Here is a 22,304-nt window from a genome sequence, read left to right as displayed (position 1 = left end):
TTCTCAGAAGGACATTTCACAGTGTTTTTATTGGGCTTGAGATCTGAAGTTTAACAGGGAATTTGACATTTAGTATTAGTTCAAGTCTTCAGTCATTCTGGTGTAGATTTGGAGCTGAGTTTGGGATTATTGTCCAGGTTTAGAGCAAACCTTAGCTGTTGGACAGATAGGTGCTGCACATTTGACACAAAATACTTTGACACAGATACCAGAGCTCTGCAGCCACAGCTGCACCATGCTTTTTTTCAGGAGGAGCTGCTTCTGTGTCAGGCAGTGCCTTAGACCTTGAGCACCGGTTTTCTGGTCAAAACGGAAACGTATTGTTGTGTTTCTGCTACAACAATCGGATCCGAAAACAGGTTTCAGTGTGGATGGATTCGAAAACGCCCCGCTGAGAGAAAAAACAGAATCTGTCTGCATTAGGAAGCCCTGGCTCATGCACAGTATGACTGCAATCAGTAGAGATTAAGCAGGGAGTTGTTGTATGTACGTGCATGCTGGTGAGTTTCAATAAACATACTGCCTACTAGTGGCGTGGCAGGGAAATTACGTTTTTAGCGTTTCTAATGCAAACTAGCGCTGGACGAAATGGAGAAAAAGAATATCGATGAAATGGAAATCCGATTGATCGAAATAGATAATTCTCAAAAAAAATCTAAACTATTTTAAGCGCAGCTGTGGTTATTTTATGCTGTTTTTTATGACCCATTTTTAAATAAAGAACACTAAATTGAAACACAACCCTTTATTCAACAGATTTATTATTTTTTCACCAAATCTGCAAGTCTTAAAAAAAGGTAAAGAACTTTAATGACATTCTAATTTAGAAAGATGCTTTCTAGATGCTTTGTTGTAGTATGTGTGACTCAGGTCATAATATTCATTATCTGACACCGACTGAACTCTTTGAAGCTTAGTGACGGAGCTTATCTGGGTCTGCCTTTGTGATTGGCTGGGAGGATGTAGTGATATTAACCTACATGATAGGCTAGAATGAAAAAGGAAGGAAAACTGTTCTTCTGTTGAACTTTTTATTGACGCCTATTTTTTTCTATTAACCCACACATCTATTGATCAATATATATTGTTATTGAATTATTGTCCAGCCCTAATGAAAACATTGTCATGCAGATGCATAAATTAAATATGGAAAAACGGCTTTAGTTTCACAAAGCGTCGCTGTACGTTACACAAACAAGATCAAGCTACGTTTAGCCCATGAGATAATTTCATATCATTTATTAATGACCCACAGGTTGATCGAATAGCCTTCAAACCAATCGCCTTGCATATCCCATAGTGCATTGCAACAGCGACTCAGCTTAAGACAGGTGTGTGGCACTGTCTGCACCAGTGGGGAACTTGCAGCACTTCCCAAGTTGCCAAGAAATGACAAACGTAGTGAACCTGCCTGTGTTCCCAAGACAACACATGTTGCTGATAAACTGAAGACGCTGAATAAGAGTTCACAGGGCACTTCGCTTGAGCCAAAACACAATACTCAACCCCTCTGTAATTTATGCACCTTCGATGTTGAGGGAACCTGTAACTAACCAAATGGATCTTACAGAGCATCAGTGTAACAAGGCAAAGTATAACTCTCTGGATCCTACACAGCTTCCCACCCTTCTCATCCTTAAGCCTCCAAGCTGCTCAGAGGTCTTGCTTGTGTGATTAAACATGCGAGCAACCATTTGATTAGTGTGAACAAAATGGCAACCAGAAGCCGGCTTACACATGAGCACCTGCAGATATTCCCCTTTTCCACAGCTCAAAACCAAACACCAAACCATAAATGCACTTCCTGCCAGAGCAGTTGATAAAGTGTGGCATAGAGAGCAGGGGAAAGGAAATGACTTGTACAGATCTTAATATCATTGTGTTTTCTTTTCATTTACCCAGCAATAAGATGTTATATGTTATATATAATTATTTTTGCCTGTACAAATTCATATTCTGCTGTTCTAGTTTGATGAACAAATAATCCTGTTTACCATAGTCCATGCTTGAGGGTGAATTGCCACTGCTGGTGTAACTTTTATAATACTACACATTTTATATTTACTGGAGTTTTTACTGTTAGTTTGCACATCTGTCCTGTCACCTGCATTGATATGTTATTTTAGGCTCTTCTCTTTGCTTTTATGCTCAACCTTAGAACTGAATGTTAGTGTAGTTTCTGTTTCACGACTTTAGTTGAGCTTAAATCATACGGTGTTATGCAAAAGTATTTACACCCCTCTTTACGTATTTGCGTTGTTATAACCAACAACTTTATTTTGTATTTATATGTACCGTGATTTAGTGGGTGGTTTGAAGTGGATGGAAAAGAAGGCATGATTTTCCACGTTTGTTTTTTTTTTTTTACAAATGAATGCCTGAACGTATGGCTTACATTTGTGTTCGGCCATCTTTACCTGAAATGAAATCCATTGCAAACACTTACATCCAGAAGTCACCTTATTAGTAAGTAGAATCCCCCTGTGTGTAATTTAATCTCTGTTTCAATACATCTGTTCTGTGAAGGCCTCAGAGGTGTTAAATCATAACACAGCGCAAGACGCTTGCATAATTATTAAGGCAAAGCAAGTTTATTTATAAAGCACTTTTCAGTAACAGGACGATTCAAAGTGCTGCACATGAACAGAAAAACATTACATTAACAAAGGATTAAGCAAACTAAATCCTTCACTAGACTTTTTTCATAAATTGACAAACATACAGAAAGACTAAATTGTTTCTTTTCACAGTGAGAAATAAGCTAAGTATATGCTTGTGGATTTCTGATCTAAAGTAACTTTGTCCAACTTTTCTAAAGCTACAGCTAGGTTTCACTGGCAAGTTTGTTTATACAGCGCTTCACGCTTCTCACGGCCCTCACTGTCTCTTCCTCCAGGCTGACGTCGCGGTGCTTGTGGTGGACGCCAGCAGAGGAGAGTTTGAGGCAGGCTTCGAAGCAGGCGGTCAGACCAGAGAGCACGCCCTGCTAGTGCGCTCGCTGGGTGTCACTCAGCTCGCTGTAGCCGTCAACAAGATGGACCAGGTAACGTCTGCTTCACTCACGCGCCCAGGTCTGAACAGGTTCGTGTCATAGTCGCACATTTATGGTGTTGACAACGGTGCAAGAAACATGCTCTTTAAGGCATCCCACAATCCTTTGCGCGACATGATGTATCGGCACAGCTCCTTCATGGAAATCAACGGAAATCTCCAGAGAGAGCGCATTTTGTAGTTAATTTTCGGAAGGCTGTAGGCCCGGATTTAAGGACGCATGAAGTATTGAGGTCTACAGAAACTGACTGTAGAAAGTTGGTGACCTCTGCATCCTTTGCGCCTCAGCATCCGTTGCCACCGCTCCATCAGTTTGTGTCCTACCGCTTCATTGCTGAGTTGCTGTTGTTTCAGTTCGCTTCTACTTTGTTGTAAGACCACTGACATTTGACCGTGGAGTGTTTAGGGGCGAGGAAATTTCACCTCTAGACTTGTTGCACAGGCAGCATCCTATCACATAACCAGGCTGGTTTTCACTGAACTCTGGAGACCGACCCAATTTTTCACAAATGTCTGCAGAAACAGTCTGCAGCCTCAGCGTTTAATTTTATACACCTGTGGCCACTGAAGGGATTTTAACACCTGATTCAGGAGCAAATTACTTTGGTAATATAGTGCATGCAGAAGGACACATAGGAATGTTATACATATAAAATGTTTGAAATCATTTTGTCTTTGATTTTCAGGTTTTCTAATAATTCATATTTGCTTTTTAAAATGTCTGCAGAAATAAAACACCAGTTTTCATCAGATCTAATTTGGCATCTGTGCTACAGTTCACATTAGGGTCGACTAAACGCATTTTGGATTTTCAGCTCAGTGGATTTTATTCTAAAATGTTTCCATCCAATGAGAAGGCATCGTTCTGAAACTTGTGTGTCGTTCTTGTTTCGTACAATCTCCGGCATGTGGCTGACAAATTTCGATCTGACTGCCTTGCTGACGGTGGAACTTTGATCGTGTTTTATTTCCCTTGTGCGCGTCTGTGATTTAGGTGAGCTGGCAGCAGGAGCGCTTCCAAGAAATCAGCTCGAAGCTCGGCCATTTTCTGAAGCAGGCAGGATTCAAGGTGGGTTTAAACCCAGTCTGTATCAGTCGGTGTCACTGCTCAGATGCCGCTAAAAAAAGTATTTTCTAGTCCTGGTTTTGTTTCATCCAGGACTTCTTTGCTTCCCCAGGAGTCTGATGTTTTCTTCGTCCCAACCAGTGGCCTGTCAGGAGAAAACCTCACTGCTAGAAGTACAGTATCAGAGCTGACCTGTTGGTACAAAGGTCCCAGCCTACTGGAGCAGATTGGTAATCATCACTCAAATGGATCCATTGGGTCAAACCTTTTAATAATAATAATAATTGAACTTTATTGATCTCACAATGGAGAAATGCCCATTGCCACTTAGTCTTCTCTATCAGGAAAATAAGATCCCTGGCACCAAATGTGCAAACAGATTTGAGTTCTTTCTACAGTTTCTTTGCAGACTGTTTGAACCTTCCTTATTGTTATTATGTGGAATATAGTTTAACTGACTCAGTAAGTAGAAACCAGTCGACATATTCAAATCACTGTAATTTTAAGGATTTCCATCAAACAGGATGCCCTGAGAAGCATCCCACTCCCAGAGACTTTCTCCTCTCCTAAAACCTCGACTTATTGTCCACATTGAAAATATGATGCAGTTTGATTTCGTTTGCTGAAGCATTCTAAGTGAAATATTTTGTCTTACTGAAACTCTCACAATGCAAAAGTGGTTAAATTTGTATGATAAGATTTTGACATTATTACTCATTTTTCCAAAGCAAGTAACAAAAACAGCTGAGTGGGTTAATACAGCTTCCCCAACGTCATAGCTTCAGCAACATGTCGGAGCCGTGTTGTCAGGTTTATCTTCTCTAACATGGCATAATATTAGTGAATAAATAAAAAAATAGCATTGAGAATCTGCTTCTATTGAGAGAAACAGTTTGTGCAAAGCAAAACTACATTTTATGCAAGCTGAAAAATACACATTTGGTTTTGGTCTGAGATTTCCAGGTTATTTTTATTTTATTCAGTGTTACTATTTTATTTTAGTTGTATTTTTCTTATATTCTTTTATCCAATTTTATTTTTTTAGACTTGTAGACAGTAGGATCAGCACATTCGCAATCATTTGAGTGACATAGACCTGAAGTCTGGTCTCATCCCAGTTTTGCAAGCAGTTGTGACTGTCAAAGTGCTGACCATCCAAACTCTGTCCAGTACCAGAGAAATGATTCAGTTCCAAACGTCTGAAAACTTCTCATATTTACGAGTCTTTTTTCCTGCTTCTCGTGGTTTTTTTACTTCCTCTTCTTCTGTCTTCTACGTCTTTGACCTCAAGATGCCTTCAAAGCCCCTCAGCGATCAATAGACAAGCCGTTCAGACTGTGCGTCTCAGATGTGTTCAAAGGTAAAAATTGCTCCTGCATGTAGAAATCTCTTTTATATTGATGTTTTTATTTATTTATTTATTTATTTAAGTTTCCTTAAATATGTGAATCTGTTTCCAGACCAGGGCTCAGGCTTCTGTGTAACAGGAAAGATCGAGGCTGGTTATATTCAGACGGGAGACAAAGTGCTGGCAGTGCCTCCCAATGAAAGCTGTACAGTTAAAGGTATGCCCTGTCTTAAAAAATGTCCCCATGGAAGCTCTGTTTATATATTTAAAGCTTTTTCCCCTCAGGTTCTGCATCAGTTATCATTTAATACCTGCTTTGACATGCATAAGCAGAGAAAGCAATTAAATCGACACAACTTGTCCAGTTTGGCCCACCTGTCTGTGCGGGCCTGAGCTTGCGATGACAAACACTGCCCTCCTGTGGCCACTGACTGACTTGCACTCATTGTGCTGCAGGAATCACGCTCCACGATGAGGCTCTGGACTGGGCTGTGGCAGGAGACCACGTCAGCCTCACAGTCACCGGGATAGACATCATCAAGATTAAGTAAGGAAAATATGTTGAAAATATCATTATGTGATATTATGCATCTGTGGTACAAGCCACCTATTGACTGTCACGCTCTGGGTCTGTGCAACAGCAGGCTCTCGCTGAACCGTATGTGTAACTTGCAGCGTTCTGCTTCCCTGCAGTGTCGGCTGCGTGTTGTGCGATCTCAAAGAGCCAATCCGAGTCTGCACTCGATTCAGAGCCAGGATCCTGCTCTTTAATATCGAGGTTCCCATCACGCAAGGCTTTCCGGTAAGCGGCCTTCAGACAATCCCGACTTTTCCTGAATCTGGTGACACTGAATGTTCATGCTTCGTTTTTCTTTCTCTAACAGGCACATGGTGTGCTTCTCTCATGACCCGAAGCATCGGTGGTGTTTTTTGTTTTGGCTTTTCGTTCAGATTGATCACTTAAAAAAGAAAAAAACGCGACGTTTAACCTCTCAAATTATTTTTATGGATTCTACTCTAGATTCTGAGAAAAGGAAAAATTATTTTAATATTTTCCGACACATAAAAAATGTGTTCTCCAACATGAAAAGCTAATTTTAGCAATCCAAAAAATCAAACTCTAGCATAGATTCGTCCAACAAGCGTGATAAGGTTTAAACATTTATCTGTTATTTTCCCTTTATGATTATGACTTATTGCTCATGAAAACCCAACATTTAGTTTCTCTGAAAGTGTTATTGTTATGTAAGAAAAATAAGAGGATTTTTAATACAGGAATGTTACGTTGCGGTCAATGCAGTAGTGACCAAGACTGCTGACTCGGCAGCTGTGCAGCAGACACTCAGACAGACTCCAACCACAAGGAGGGTTAGCCGCAAAAGATCTATGTACGCGTTTTAATGGAGAGCTAACTGAAGGAAAAAAGGTTTGGTAAAAAGGTGCAGCTGCAGGAACTTAAGCCATGAGAAGATTATAAAGGAAATCTAGAGGTTGCTAGAGGTCCAATGTGAAGTTTCCTACGGTCTGATGATTTGGGGCGCCATGGTCTCTGCTGCTGTTGGTCCATTGGGTTTTATCAAATCCAAAGTCAGTTTATCGGCATGTCAAGAGATTTTAGAGCCCTTCATGATTCCCTCACCTGACAAGCTTCATGGACACGCTGATTTCATTTCCTAGCGGGGCGTGCTATCTGCCCAATACCTGCTTTAATGAATTCAACACAAAAAGGAGGCGTTTTGGGGGGGGGGGCATTGATTAGGAAAGACATTGAAAGGGGCAGCAAATGATGACCAAGTATGAAAATACAGTTTAATTAAGTAAGGTTAAGTTATAAGATTTTTAGTATTACCTGGAGGAACTGGACATTTGGCCCTTCCTATTTCTTTCATCTCTTCATTCAAAACCAAACAGACAAATTACGCTCTACCTGAAACTTCCTCGACTGTTACAAAATTAAATTGGAAATTAGTTTAGACTTTTACAATAGAAAACAGTTTGAATAAAAAAAATAACCTTCTGAGCGTTTTGTTTAATCAATAATGCAAAACAACACAATGCCCCACTGTGCTAAAACTCAACCAAGTGCCAGGTTACCCTTTAACTTGCCGCTCCTGGTAGTTTGGGCAATCTTGTTGAGAGCATTAATGTTTGTGTGTTGTTGTGTTTTTTTTTTTTTTTTTGTGCAGGTGCTGCTGCATTACCAGACAGTCAGCGAGCCGGCCACCATTAAGAAACTGATCAGCGTTCTACACAAGAGCAGTGGAGAAATCCTTAAAAAGAAACCAAAGTGAGTGTTGTCGCTTTTCTCTTACGTTTCTAAATGTAAACTTTAGTCGCTCAGAGTTACTCTGATGCAGTTTTTTCCTTTAATACGTAAATATGCCATACATGTTAGTCTAAAAATATATATTTTTCTTTCTTTTTTCCATGTTCTGTCTGGCAGTGCAGCATTGAGAATTACTGTCTTAATGCCACAAAGAGCCCAACAGATTTTACTTTCACAAGTGGAGCATTACAGCCTTCGCCATAGTGCTCCACTTGATTTATATATGCAAAAAGCTGTATTAGATTTTATGGCGGGACTATTTCATGTTCCATGGACACTGAAAGGGGAAGGTAAAAGAGGAAAAAAAGATGAGACAAGATGCTAAAAGGGTGAAAAGGAGAGAGCGATATAACATCCTCTGAGTCTGCTTCTATACCTGCTAAGAGAGAGATAAAAAGAATAGCAAAACCAGCCGATAATGTATTACAGGTACAAACCACGCCTTGGTAACATCCGTGAAGAAGAGCATTATTTAATACGAGATGTATGAAGTGACAGCTAAAGATAATAATAGGGGTTTTCTATATGGAAGTTAATCCGTAAACACCTGAATCCAAACACCTGTGAGTGTTTGCAAGAGTGTACTTGTGTATGTAAGGTTTATCCATATGAAAAATGCTCAATAGTGGTTGTGAAGAGCCAAAGACCCACCGAGGCAGACACCGGGTAAACCAGAATCCCAGATGGCGTAAATAGGCGGACTTTGAAACTTTTTGCTGCCGATCAATGTACCTTTTTGTCTGCTTTGTACCAGCCTGGTGAGAAGCGATAAAAAGCGAGGAGGTGGCATCACACAAGCAAACTTTTAGATGATCATTTAGGCTACTGACATTATCATGTAATACAGAAAATACTTCCCCACCTCTTTTATATATTCTTTGTAAATTTCTCTACTTTTTATTCACGAATATTCTATATTTTTCCTATTATTTATTTATCCTCAATAAAATTACATTTGTAGAGATGCCCCTTTAACCCGTGGGACCGCTGAAATTAATTAATTTCCCTCAATGGGGATGATAAAGTCTTATCTACATATTATAATTATATGATTGTTAAAGATGTTTGTGTGCGTATTTCTTCCATTGTTTAGGTGGTTGATCAGCCAATCAGCTCTCTCTGTTTCCACCATCTTCCTGCTTCAGATACTCTTAGACTCGCTAAAAGTCCTCCTCGTTACTCCTGACATTTTGTCACTTTGGGAGCTCTCTGAAGGCCTAGGACTCTTTGTCAATAACTTTTATCTCACCGAGATAAAATTACGTCTCTAAGAGCTACTTTCAATCTTAAGATTCTTTGTGAATACGAGCACTGATGTCTATAAAGAATATTTAAAGCAGTGGTCAGCTGGCCATTTATTGAAATCTGGACTTTGACTTAACCCAGAACCATCCAATCCTTGATTCTCAGCCAGTCCTTTTTGGATGTGGTGGACTGTGATGTTTTTTTTTTTTTTTTTTTTTTTTATGCTGCAGGGTTCAGTTCTGCTTTAGGTTACATTTTAATATAGCTAGTGCCACATTTCCCTTAAGCAGCCTCTGATATATGGTACAATTTGTGGTGAGCTGACCAGGTCCAGCTACAAGCATCTCCAAACCATGGCACCTCCACCTCCATGCTTCACATCTGGAATGCTGTTTAATGTCCACCAAACATGTCCTCTGCTCTGTTTGCCTAATGCAGTAAATATATTATATACATATGATTATAAACAGCCCTTTCACCTTAAATGTCTTGTAATGAAATAGGGCAACATTCCTTAAGACTGATGAGTAACATCGGTGTCGTCAACTGCCTGTGTGTGATTTTTAGCTGTTTTAAGCAGTAATAAATGTGCCGTTTTTATTGCTTTTAATAAAAAAAAAAGCGTTATCTTAATTGATAACATGTCAATAAAGGTTTAAAAACACACATAATGACACTAGCCTGTTGCCCTAATCATTTCATGCCTGTATTTTTTTCTGTTCAGGTGTTTGAGTAAGGGTATGAATGCGATTGTGGAGATTCAGACCCAGAGGCCGGTGTCATTAGAGCTATACAAGGACTACAAAGAACTGGGCCGCTTCATGCTGAGATACGTAGGCTCCACCATCGCCGCAGGTGTTGTCACAGAGGTAAGCTGGAACATTGTTTTTAAGCTAGAACTGCGCCTGTTTGTTTTAAACTACTATTTATATCTTAGATGTCAGATTGCATTCTGATATTTCTATTTTGTGACAAATCTGTTTTCTCGTCTCCGCAGATCAAAGACTGAAGGTCCTTTCCACGAACAAAGAGCCATTCAGATCGTGCTCAGCAGCTATTTTTTTTTTTTTTTGCAGCCAGAGACACTGTGCAGTTCTTCCCAGAGATGCCGCTCACTGAGTCAGAGCTCCATTTTTATCTATCAGCTCTCCCATGGCTGCAGTGGCTGCCTGACCATCACCATCAACACTAACGTCACCCAGGAAGCACGTCTCTAATAAAGTTAATACAGTAATCAGACTTTAAAATAAAGCAACCGTACTGGAAGGATTCAAATTGAAGGAGCTGCAGCTGATCGTTAATCCCGACCGATGTGGCACTCTGCTTTATTCAGCTTCATGAACAAGTCCAAAATTCTCTCTCTCTCTATTTAGAAACAACTTGGTTTACAGAAGGGTTTTTCTTTTCGTGGATGTTTTTCTTATCAAAAATTAATCTAAAGCTTGAAAAACATGTCTGTTTGAAATCAAAGGAAAGCTAAAAACTAAGAAATCAGCTGTTTTTGCGTCCTAAGTTAGCTCAGGGGTGAGGACGGTGAACAAAATTTGAATAATTTTTTTTTTTTTTTTAGTTTGTTAAACAAGAGGGAATATCTACTTTAAAGGTGGCACAAGCGATTTCAAACGCTTCTTCTAATGAAAACTCAAGTGAGGCAGCGTATTCAGAAGGGCTTCTGTTCGTTTTTACCTCATTAAGAGGTGGAAGTATTTTATTTGGAAAAAGATACAAAAAATTAAACCTGCACCTGCTGCTTGTGGTTTATGCTTTGACATAAAAAAAACTGAATCTAGTGGACAACAGCAACAGAATAATGGCATCAAAGTTCCTAATTATCACAAAAAAGGTGAATTTCAAGCTGATTTCAATGCATCTGTTCAGAACTGGCAAACCTTATGTAAAAGTATGGAGGTTATAACATCAAAGCTATATACCGCTTGCCTTGTTTTGCCAAACTGGAAACCAGCATACAAAGCCTCTTGTCAGAGCTGTCACTGACGGCACCCAGAAGGGGTTCCAGGATAAATAAAAATTACAACATGCCTAAAATTGCATTCTCTCTCCACTTGTTTTTCCCCTCTGTTGTTCTGCAAGTCTAGGATGTAAAAAGTTTTCGGTTAATGGTGAAAAAGAAAGAGTTTCTTCACTATCGATATTCGAAAAGGCCTAAATATCATCCCAAAGTGGGGGTCAGGACCCCCTGAGGGGTCGCGAGATGATTTGGTGCTGATGTGCCAAAAAATCCTTATTTATAAAACTGCTACCAAAGTATAGCTTTACAAGATGCTCGACATTCCTTATTTTAAGGCAGAGGGAAGGCTGCACTTTGTTGTAAGAGTTTTTACTAAAATACTACTTTCTCATAAGGTTTTGACTTTAGTCTCATAATTAAAAAAAAAAAAAACATAATGATAATCCCACCTGCCAAAAGGGGGTTGCCATGTCTGCCACTGTTACTTTGGGGGTCGTAGGCTGACAAGTTTGGGAAGCCCTGATCTAAAGAGCCCATCACCAGTTCAGCAGGTTGTTTTTATGTAAAGTTCATCCAGAGTATTTGCAGCACTTCCCATTTCCACATTTTATGTTCATCCTTTTACAAACTACTATATTTCTCCCTCAAAGCTTTACACACACCACAAAATGGTGGGAATTCTTTTTTAAATTTTCCCATATATTATATAGTAAAGATTGAAAAAAACTAAGACATCACATAAGTATTTGTGGATGAACCTTTGGCAACAATTGCAGCCTCAGGCCGTCTTCAGAACTGAGCTTGGCCTTACCTTTCTTTTGGCAGTTTTGCTTTTTCCTCTTTGCGAAACATCTTAAGCTCTGTTAGGCGGGTGCACAGCCATTTTCCCATCTCTTTACAGAGATGTTTAATCAGATTCAAGTATGGGCTTGAATGTATATTAGTATTATTATCTGCTGTATGTGGGAGGTTGTTCTGCTGAACAAGCGTCTTCCTAACCTTCTCTGGATCTGTGCCTTAAGTCACCCTTATGCTTGGTTTGTGCCTCGAAATGCACTGGGACCTTGCATAGGTCGGTGTTTGGGCCTTTCCAGAAATCTGTTCACTCAAATGAATTTTCTACAGCTGGACTCCAGTTAAGCTGTACAAAGCATCTCAAGGGTGATCGGTGGAAACGAGGGACAAGAGCTAGATTTTTGAGCTTCTTGGCCAAAGCTGTGAACACTAATTTACCTTCTGCTTTCTTCGTTTTATATTTTTAAAATTGGGGGAAAAAATCCCCATCATCATTTTAATAAAAACATTTATTTCTCCATCTTTCCAAAATCTATACCCTCTTGTCCATGCGGCATTGCTTGGGGGTTGATATCTCCAGCTGTCATTGGGCGAGAGGCTGGGTCCACCCTGGAAAGGTCACTAATCCATCATAGAGAATTGAGTACAGTTTGAAAAAAAAAGGTGGTAACATAAAATGTGTAAAAAAGATGTTGGATGAATATGTTCTAGATGAACTGTAGGTTTTTTAGAGATGGAAGACAATGTGCTGACATATTTTGAGCTGACAGTGTTTAAGAATTGGGATAAAATAGGAGATTGTAGCTTCCCCTACCAAACCTGGGAGCAACCCTTCAAAGTAACCAAACCAGAGACTGCAGATTCATAAAAGCCTGAACATAAATTCAATTAGAATTATAGTACCTAACAGATTTGGTTTTAAAGTAAAAAGTCAACTTTGCCAACATGTCTCTGCCGAACAGAAGTACTAGTAATGTTTGCAGCAGCCAAGACTAGGAATCTTCGGAGGGAGTCGAAGGTTCTGGTGATGGCATCTTTTTGGTGGTGTGTCTCATTTCCCACCAGAAAACTAGCTTCTTGCTTAAATAGAAACTTATTTGAATCTAAATCTGCCAATTGCTTTACTGTAGTCCACAATCGCAGATGTTAGTTGTACTGAAGATGGCAGGAAAATCTTTGTACTTCACAGAAAACTTTGGAAAAAGTCCACTTAGGAAGTCTTCATAAGGCATTCCCACAGAAGCGTAGGTCAGTGCAATGACCACAAGTGTTTAAGATTTCAAAGCACTTTACAAATTCACTAATACACACACACTCACCCAGTAAGCAACTTGAGGTAACGTGCCTTGGCCAGGATGCTGGAATTAAACGTGCAATCTTCCAACTACAAGACGACTACCCGCTCAGACACTGTTGCTCTGTTTGTTACATAGGCTATTAAACTGGGATACATTCTTTGTGATACATTGATATATATCGTTTTTGATTACATTTTGATCTGCAAATGTTTGGAGGAGAAAACAAGAGAGATTTTGAGTGTTTTCAATGCTTTTTCTGTTAACAGTTCTTTGTTGGAAATCCTAAAGCAGCGCCCGTGGCAGCAGTACCCCATTGGTCTTAATTGCTTTGTTAATCAGACATTGAGCATAACTGGTTGGGGCCTTCCTCCTCTGCTTTAAGTGGGTCAAATGCCAGTAAAAAACAGCTCAGTTAGGCTTCGATTTGTGGTTTCAGTGTCCCACTGGATAATATTTTCTTTTTTAGCACAATAAAACCCCAGGGTTTTTTTTCTTTGCAAGAATTCTTCTCCACCGGGTTGTCCATCCATTAATGTGAATTTGATCGCAATTTGGCTTTATTCTGCAACTCTGTCCACATTAGTAGATATCAGTTAGCCATTAAATAAGTCAAAATATATCTCCTGTCATCAGACCTTTGCATTTAAAACACTATTTCTAACCAGTTCATGTCAATGATGAGTAACGCACTGAGCTGTTGTTATTCATGCACTCCTTTGGAAAAAAAAAACCCAACTGCTCGTATATTTGAATGTGTTCTGTCAGCGGCTTCGTTGTTAATCGCTCATCGTTGTTGTGACTTGGAAGAATCCTCAGTCAGCCCTGCAGCTGAACTCGTCACTATCTGGTTGTGAGAGAGGAGGCTTGCTCTGTGGGAGGGTCAGTGCAAGACCCGCTTTACTTAAGTTTGCCTCAGAGGCTCCGGTCAGTAACAGCAGGTTGTAACTTTTGCAGTTTATTTTGTTACTTTGGAGGTATTCTTTGACTGCCAACATGCCAAAAAGCCCGGAGCAGCGCTCTTACTTGGTTCTGGAGAACTACATTGGAGGAAAGTTTGTATCTTGTAGGAACCACATCGACTCCTATGACCCTTCCACCGGGGAGGTCTACTGCAAAGTACCGGACAGCGGCAAGGAGGAGGTAGGGAAGGCTAACAAAACTTAGTCTTTTAATTGCTCTGACCAGCATCTACTTCGGCAGCACTATCCTGATTTTTCCCCTCACGTATACAAGTGAATAAATGTAAAATAATGACCTTTTTCTTCTTTGATATTGCACTCACTAAACATTGCTATTTTACGTTTAATGAAAGAGTTTTTGCTGACCATAAATGTAGGTTAAATTCGGACGCCTTTTCTGTGCAACATTTCAGCAAGAAGCACCTTTGCTCTTTGCAGAGTTGCCACACAGGTAATCATTAAACACCAGAGTCAATGAACTCTGACTTTTTCTTTTCCTTAGTTGCTAAGTGAACTGCACAGGAAAGAAAGCCGTTTATGTTTGTGTAAGGACATTTCTAAACTGAGGTATTGAGGTATTGTCTTATTTGTGTCTGCAGTGTGTAAAATCCACAGTTATGATTCCAGGGAGCAGTAGGAAAGGTCATCTTTAGTCCCCTCTTAACTTTCCTTGAACCAAGAAATAAAAATCTCTTTACACGAGTAACTCTTTAACAGCGAGCAGTGTCCAAAAATACCCCTGTATTGGATACTTGTAAATAAAGTAGGAATGGTTTTAGCAAGCGTTACAGTTTACTTTGGGTTATCAAACTCCAAACGACACTATCCTGTAAAGACCAATATACCACATACAGAACATATATGTAATGAAGAAAACAAGCACAGAAATTTAAATAAAAAATTTGAAAAAAAAAAAAAAACTTATATATAGCAATGTCTATAGCAATTTTATCTTACTTTTTGAATTTCCCTCACCATAAGCGGTTCGTTTCCTATTGGCGGCTTCATATCAAACATCTCACAGTATAAAACATATTTAGTTGTATCAGGCAAAGTTGCTGTATGTTTTTTTCGGATCTTACAGAGAGAAATTAAACATTAAAATTTGAGAATGTAGAGAATATATAAATATGAAGATCAGACCTTAAAGATCGAATGAATGCAAAAAAAAAAAAATAATAATGGTCTAAGTCTGTAGCCGTACTAGAGAGCTGGTTCAGGCCACTTCGTCTTGATTCTTCTTGCTCAGACTGCATCTCTGAGTTGTCCCTCCTATTTTTTTACTACAAAACAAATATAAATGTTTTTGGTTTTTTTTGTCACGTTGATTTTGAAAACATTTGCTCTTTGGCAGTGGCACATAGTAAAGCATATACCGTTAAAACCACATGATTACATAATGTATAAAAATTTTCCACTTTCTGACTTTGAATCAGACTAAAGTTTCTTTGTTAAGCCAGTTAAAATTAACAAAATCATTTGTACTTTTTAAATGCAGGATCATGAGGAATTTTTTTAAACTGTTTTTATTATTACTTTCTTCAAAGTTAGAAGTTTGCACATATCAAAATTACTATATCTGTGTTAAGAAATATTAGATGTTGGATTTTTAAGCTTCAGGTAATATCAGGCAGAGAACTGTATAACTCAACTCACCTGGTTTATCTTAGAGTAAAATATCCCCCATACCAGAAGAAGCCATGCTAGTTAGTTCAGACTATTACAGCGTGTGCAAGTGTAAGCTGCACGGAAAGACATTTTCTGTGTCCTAGAGACGAACTGGACTCGGTGTGACGAGTACAAATCAAACCCAAAATGGAAAACAGGAGATCTTGTGAAGATGCTGGTTGAAGCGGGTAAGAAAGTGTCACTGTCCACAGCGAGACAGACCCTATATCCACACGGCTGAAAGGCCATTCAGTGACCAAACATCCATCACTCCAAAAGCAACATCAAGATGCCCGATCACAAGGACATGGCTTTTTATCACTGTCCTGTGGACAGATGAAACTAAAATTGTAAAAGTGTTTGGTCAAAAACACCATTGAAGGGGGACGATAGCTGCCATGAGAACAGCTACCCAACTGTAAAGTACAGTGGTGGCAGCATCATGCTTTGGGAGTGTTTTCAGCAGGAATCTGATGTACTTATCACACTAGATGTTGTTGCTTTCTTGTGGAGAAAATTACCTTATTTGAAAATATTGAAACTACATCTCAAGACATCTGTAGGAAGTTAAAGCTTGGGTCTTCCAAAGGAACAATAAACCTAAACATAGCCCCAAAAGCAGTTACAAACAGATTAGGGACAATAAAATTAGAGTTTTGGAGTGGCCACCACAAAGCCCTAATCTCAGCCCAATAAGAAACAAGAAATCTCATTTATAATCCTTAGCCACGTCAAAAGGAACCAGTTAAAATTATAGCAAACTCTAATTTTACCAAGTACCACAAAATCTACTGTATGTACTCTTCTGAATTTAAAAAAGTTGTCTTACTCAATGTTCTTTTTAGCAAACAGATATAATCTTGCTATTCCTCACTTACCTAACATTGGGGGAATGCTACTCTTACTTGAGTATAATTTCACTCTACCAACCCGTGTTCATCACCCACAGCTGAGTCATATCCAGGTGGACTGGACAGACGATGTGACAAGGCGTTTCACAAGGTTCTGTAACATGGAAATGTGTCTGGGTTGAGTATGACTAGTCTAAAAGAATCAAGAATCTTTAATGTCACCACACGTTAGCATATTTAAATGTTTTTTGTGACCGATATAACAGCAAAGGATGCAAACAGATAGCATTTTTTTTTCTATAAATGAAATCAGTTTGACTGCGCAGACCAAAACAGTCACAAAAAAACTCACTTACCTTAAAACACAATCTATCACATGGATCAACTTTGTTTCCTGTGTGACATCCTAATGATGACGGAGCCTCGAACCTTCAACCCTTTCTCTGCCTGCCTGGCTGCAGGTGGACGCGGCAGTGGCAGCGGCGAGAGAAGCCTTCCCTGATTGGTCAGCTCGTAGTCCCCAGCAGCGAGGAGAAGTCCTCAACAAGCTGGCCGATCTGATTGAAGCCAACATGGAGGAGTTCATTCAAGCTGAGTCCAAGGACCAAGGTTAACTATGCTACAGTGTACTATTTTAACAACATTATTAAGTTTTATTTCATATCCTTACGTGTATTGTTTTTAGGCATTAAACACGTAAAACAAGTCATATGCTTCTGCATCAAAAAATATAGATTGTATCTTTTGATACTGTTTGAGCAGTTTTTTTTTGCTTGCAAATCTTGCCTTGCAAAGCCTTTATGCATGGATCAGGCGTAATTCTGCTGTCAATACTCATAAGATGCCACAAGGGGGATGAATCAGACAAGCTGCTCCTGTGTTGTCTTGAAAAGTTCTCCGTAACTACAGGACACAGCCCAAAGGGTCACAGATGTATACTAACACCCAATCATGCAGACTTTTACAATTTAAAAATAAATAAATAAATAAATAAATAAAAAACTCAGAGCAGGGTACAATGGATGTGGAGGTGTATAATTTGTGGAAGTCAACAACTTTTTGCCGTCAGTGGCTAAAGATCTCCAAACTTTCAGATGAGCTCAAGAAAAGTGTGTGTAGAGTTTAATGGAAGGGGTTTTCATGTCCTTCAGGCATCAGATGCATAGGTGTAAAGCACATCGTGCTCCAGAGCAGTGTAGACAAGTTCTGTGGAGTGATGAACCTGGCTTTTCTCTCAGTCCAGTGGACTGCATTGCATCAGCAGTAAAGTTAGGTGGAGAGGAATCCCGGTGGAGTTGGGCCCCGCCCTGTGTTTCCAGGGAAAGGAACTCCTGATGCTTTAACACAAAACGACATTTTCAGTTATGCGAAGTTAGGATATGGTGCATTCCTGTCTTAACAAGGCCGCGCGCCTGGCGTGAATAAGCTAATTTAGTGTTGCTGAATTAAATTAGCCTTCCCAGCGCCCTGACCTCAAGCTGATAAAACACCTTCGAGATGAGAGCGGAGAGTGCGAGCCGGGCCTTTTCACGCTATATTAGTGTCTGACCTCACACGTTTCTCTACTGGGAGATGGATTTAATATTCCCTTAAACTCACTCCTGAACCCCGAATGAACCCATCACAGAAGCAGTTGGAGCTGTAAAGGAGTGGGCCAACACCATATTACAGCCTCTCCATAAAAAATCAGACGTATTAAGGTGTTCTTATCACTACACTACACGAGTCGGTGTAAAGTAGTAACAAGCGTGGCAACAGAAATTCTGGGGTGCCTTTCCTGTGCCACTGGTGGAGCAGGTTTTTCTCATGAGACCACATTTAATATCCTGCTTTTACCAAATGTTCACTCACCACCCTATTGCTTGATCAGAATACAGGCCAAAGCAAAATTAAAATAATCAAATAAGTGAAGAAAAGAGAAGAGATTTGTCCTGGGCCTTCTGCCAGAGAAACATATATGTTATATCATGATACTACACTAATTATGACCTATGTAAGCGGTATGTTTAAAACCTATATAAAACATACAGGGCTACATACTGGCATGCAATGTTCTAAAATGAGTTTTCTTTAACATATACTGATGGGGACAGTGACAGTTTTTTTTATTTGAACTCTGCAGGGAAAACTGTGACGTTTGCTCGGACCGTGGATATACCCCGGTCCGCGTACAACTTTCGCTTCTTCGCCTCGTCCGTGCTTCACCACACCACCGACTGCAGCCAGATGGACCACATGGGCTGCCTGAACTACACCGTGCGCTGTCCGGTGGGAGTGGGTGAGAGTTTTTTTCCTTTCGGTGTTGGTTAGACGTTTTTTGCTTGAGTCACACGTGTCATTAGATCGCATTTATTGTGTGGTTAGCTGGCTTGATCAGTCCCTGGAACCTCCCTCTCTACCTGCTGACGTGGAAAATTGCGCCGGCGATTGCCACGGGCAACACGGTGGTGGCCAAACCGAGCGAGATGACCTCTGTGACCGCGTGGATGATGTGCAAGCTGATGGGGCAAGCTGGTAGGACTACACATCCCACGATGCTGTGGCTTGATAGTAACATGAGATGTTCTTATGCAGGTTTATAAATTTCATCGCCTATTTTTTGACGTCTGCATCCTGTCCTGCAGGTGTCCCTCCAGGTGTGGTTAACATCGTGTTTGGCACCGGCCCGAGAGCGGGAGACGCCCTTGTTTCCCACCCAGAAGTCCCGCTGATCTCCTTCACTGGCTCCTCTGCCACAGCCCGGCGCATCACGGAGCGGAGCGCCCCCTACTGTAAGAAGCTCTCCCTGGAGTTGGGGGGTAAAAACCCAGCCATTATCTTTGCTGACGCAGACCTGGAGCAGTGCATCGAGACGACCGTTCGCTCAAGCTTTTCCAATCAGGTGAGCAAACAACGATGATGACGGTTTTAAGACGCTGAGGTTTTTGTTTGATTAATGTTCACCGTAAACACTGTAAGATTTATACAAGGCAGAGAAAAATTCTGAAATATGTATTTATTGATTTATTTATTTGGGAAAATAACCAAGTATTATTAATTAGCGAGCAACAAAAGTATAGAATGCTTTGTGTCCAGTTTTCAAGTGCAACCTGCGTTTCTCAGCACAGGTGTTGTCAGTAAACTAGTAATGCATGCTTTTCATATGTTTTACAAAAAGTCTTGGACTTTGCTACAAACTAAACTTGCATTTTTTTTGTTTGTTTTTGATTTAATGTCAGAACTCACTTGTTTTTGAATAGTGGAGGGTTTAAATGTTATTTCCATCGTTATTATTATGTACATGTCAGAGGTGAGAATGATATACAGGTACAGACACACATATAACATGTTTATGCAATATTTATTAGTATTGGTAAACTCAAGCCTTTACTTTATGTGATGCCTACAAATGTAGAGCCACGATTGAAGATTATTTATTTATTTTTTAAATAAAGAAGGTCCAATCTCCAGTGGTGTCCAAAGTGCTCCCCGGGGGCCCATTGTGACCCCTGTACTGATTTTGTGCGGCCGTCCAAAAAGCATTTAAAGAACGATTTGGCCCACCAATACAGGTGGTTGATTCAGATGGAATTTTTTTATTTATAATTAGGGCAGGATTATTGCAGAATATAAGTTGAGATCATATAATTACAAATGTTAGGTACAACATAAAGCATCTTTAAATTCTCCATAATATCATAGTAAATAGGGCAACATCTATCTAATTATGTTTACTCAGACTATGGTGCATTACAATCTACTTTGAATTCATTTCTTAAAGTTGACTAAAAAAAGTGTTTTCAAAGAAACACTGACCAGAACCCTGTTCTTTTATTTCGAGATCAGAACAAATCATTTTTTTTGTTTTTCAATTGAGCCCAAAGCAATTCGCAAACTGGCTGATCATCTTTTAATAAGGCAAAATAAATGACTTTCGGGTCTACAATGATGCACATCCCTTTCCTACAGGAAAATCTGACTCATTTGTCTATTTAAAATGTTCCTATTTTAATTTTTTATTTATCTATTTTTTCTATTTCATTGTTTGACCCTTTAGTGCTTTAGACTAGACTATTCCGGCATACGAGCCCAAAGGTTTGGACACCAATGCCTTGAAGAATTAACCTGACAACAGCCAGACATGCATCTGGCTGTTGTCAGGTTATTGAATAATGCGCAGATTTTGAATTTGATTTCAGTTGTTATTGCATTAGTTCGCCAGCAGATGGCGATTTCTCCCAATGTGAGCCTTGAGTAACACATTTTTCAGACCAGAGCCTGCCTGCTGCATATACTCTTATTGTCAATGAGATGAAAGAATAAATTAATTTAGAAGTGAATTAACACATAGTCTGCTATTCAAAGAGGGAGCTGTGACGGTGGAGACAATAGCTCACGTTTAGAGATGTTGTAGGCTGATAGGAGCTGACATTTACCTCTCATAATGTAATGTCTTGCTTTCCGTGTCATTTCCTCCTCACAGGGAGAGATTTGCCTGTGCACCAGTAGAATTTATGTGGAGAGGAGCATTTACTCTGAGTTTCTGGAAAGATTTGTAGCTGCAGCTAGGAAGTGGAAGACCGGCGCTCCATCTGACCCAAACAACCACAACGGCGCCCTCATCAGCAAAGAGCATCTGGAGAAGGTGAGCCGTTCATTTCTTTTTGTTTTGTTTGTGCTTTGTTGTGAAACGTTTTTCTCTTTTATTCACAAGGTGCGCAGCTTCGTGGCACTTGCTAAATCAGAAGGAGCCGTAATCCACTGCGGTGAAGGAGTGGACTGCCTAGACCTTCCCGAGCCCAACAAGTCCGGCTACTTCATGCCTCCTACGGTGATCTCAGGCATCTCTGACCGCTCCCGGGTCATGCAGGAGGAGATCTTCGGCCCAGTCACCTGCGTCTGCCCTTTTGACACGGAGGATGAGGCAGTTGCCAGGGGAAACGGGGTCCGCTATGGCCTGTCAGCCACCGTGTGGTCCAGGGACGTGGGAAGGGTTCACCGTTTGGCCCAGCGTCTGCAAGCTGGACTGGTGTGGACCAACTGCTGGTTGGTGAGAGATCTGAATCTGCCATTTGGAGGAATGAAGCACTCGGGTGTGGGCAGGGAGGGGGGGAAGGATTCCTATCACTTCTTCACGGAGGTGAAAAGCATCACCATCAAACACTGATGAGCATCGTTGTGTTTGACGCTAGCGCTGGCGAGATGTGATTCACACAATCATGGGAGAAATATGTCATTCCTTATCTTGGCATGCATTATTTTTTTTTTTTGCCAGCAGCTGTGCAGAATTTAATTGATGAATTTGTCTTGCCCCAAATCACGGATTTCTAGAAACAATCAAGCACCGTTGGTTGAAAATTCAAGTGAAGCGAAATACAGGCTGAAACTTCAGAAATGAATAAAGTAACACGTTAATGTTAAATTGAATGCAAATAAAGAATAATTCTGTCATATAAGGTGTAAGTTGTTTGAAATTATTTTAAATTATCTAAAAAGTATATATTAAAATATTTTAAATATTATAAAATAGTACCTGAATGACCTTTAGTCCGAATTGAAGGAGGCTGAAGCTACAAGTGGATAACGTTCATTACACCGACCCCCAGCATACTCCAAAAATGGCCGATTGTGGTGAAGTGGAACGCTCTGCGACCTGGAGGGGGGCTGGGTGTGAAGTGCCTCCTTTAGATTTAAAGTGACGGCGCCAAAACGAGTTGCCCTCAGATGCACACCACATCAGGGGTAAAAA

At 40.1% G+C, this 22,304-nt stretch overlaps 2 protein-coding genes across 2 annotated transcripts in view; both read left to right on the top strand.

The window, feature by feature from the left end:
* Positions 1-11,084, top strand: part of hbs1l (HBS1-like translational GTPase) — a 35,657-nt gene extending 24,573 nt beyond the window's left edge. Inside the window, exons 9-18 of the mRNA XM_012868796.3 lie at positions 2,897-3,043; positions 4,046-4,120; positions 4,230-4,347; positions 5,409-5,477; positions 5,578-5,682; positions 5,922-6,012; positions 6,159-6,267; positions 7,652-7,752; positions 9,761-9,905; positions 10,034-11,084. Of these exons, the coding sequence (XP_012724250.2) occupies positions 2,897-3,043; positions 4,046-4,120; positions 4,230-4,347; positions 5,409-5,477; positions 5,578-5,682; positions 5,922-6,012; positions 6,159-6,267; positions 7,652-7,752; positions 9,761-9,905; positions 10,034-10,045 (972 nt within the window). The 3' untranslated portion in view covers positions 10,046-11,084. The remainder of the gene's footprint in view (positions 1-2,896; positions 3,044-4,045; positions 4,121-4,229; positions 4,348-5,408; positions 5,478-5,577; positions 5,683-5,921; positions 6,013-6,158; positions 6,268-7,651; positions 7,753-9,760; positions 9,906-10,033) is intronic.
* Positions 11,085-13,930: 2,846 nt separating this feature from the next.
* Positions 13,931-22,015, top strand: aldh8a1 (aldehyde dehydrogenase 8 family, member A1). The gene is made up of 7 exons (XM_012868835.3): positions 13,931-14,238; positions 17,038-17,185; positions 18,699-18,854; positions 18,941-19,090; positions 19,201-19,457; positions 21,039-21,200; positions 21,270-22,015. The coding sequence occupies exons 1-7, from the start codon at positions 14,092-14,094 to the stop codon at positions 21,720-21,722; spliced, it is 1,473 nt and encodes a 490-aa protein (XP_012724289.2). The 5' UTR covers positions 13,931-14,091; the 3' UTR covers positions 21,723-22,015.
* Positions 22,016-22,304: the final 289 nt, after the last annotated feature.

The sequence above is a fragment of the Fundulus heteroclitus genome, chromosome 15, assembly GCF_011125445.2.
Source record: "Fundulus heteroclitus isolate FHET01 chromosome 15, MU-UCD_Fhet_4.1, whole genome shotgun sequence".
Lineage (NCBI taxonomy): Eukaryota > Metazoa > Chordata > Actinopteri > Cyprinodontiformes > Fundulidae > Fundulus > Fundulus heteroclitus.
Note: the sequence above shows the minus strand (reverse complement) of the source record. Positions and strands in the feature narration are given on the sequence as shown.

What these genes read in the sequence shown, in the direction of transcription:
- aldh8a1 (XM_012868835.3), top strand. Translation starts at nt 14,092, where the DNA reads ATGCCAAAAAGCCCGGAGCAGCGCTCTTACTTGGTTCTGGAGAACTAC. An exon ending in GCTCAAGCTTTTCCAATCAG is followed by an intron (nt 19,458 to 21,038) that starts GTGAGCAAACAA and finishes TCCTCCTCACAG; the next exon opens with GGAGAGATTTGCCTGTGCAC. An exon ending in GCAAAGAGCATCTGGAGAAG is followed by an intron (nt 21,201 to 21,269) that starts GTGAGCCGTTCA and finishes TTTATTCACAAG; the next exon opens with GTGCGCAGCTTCGTGGCACT.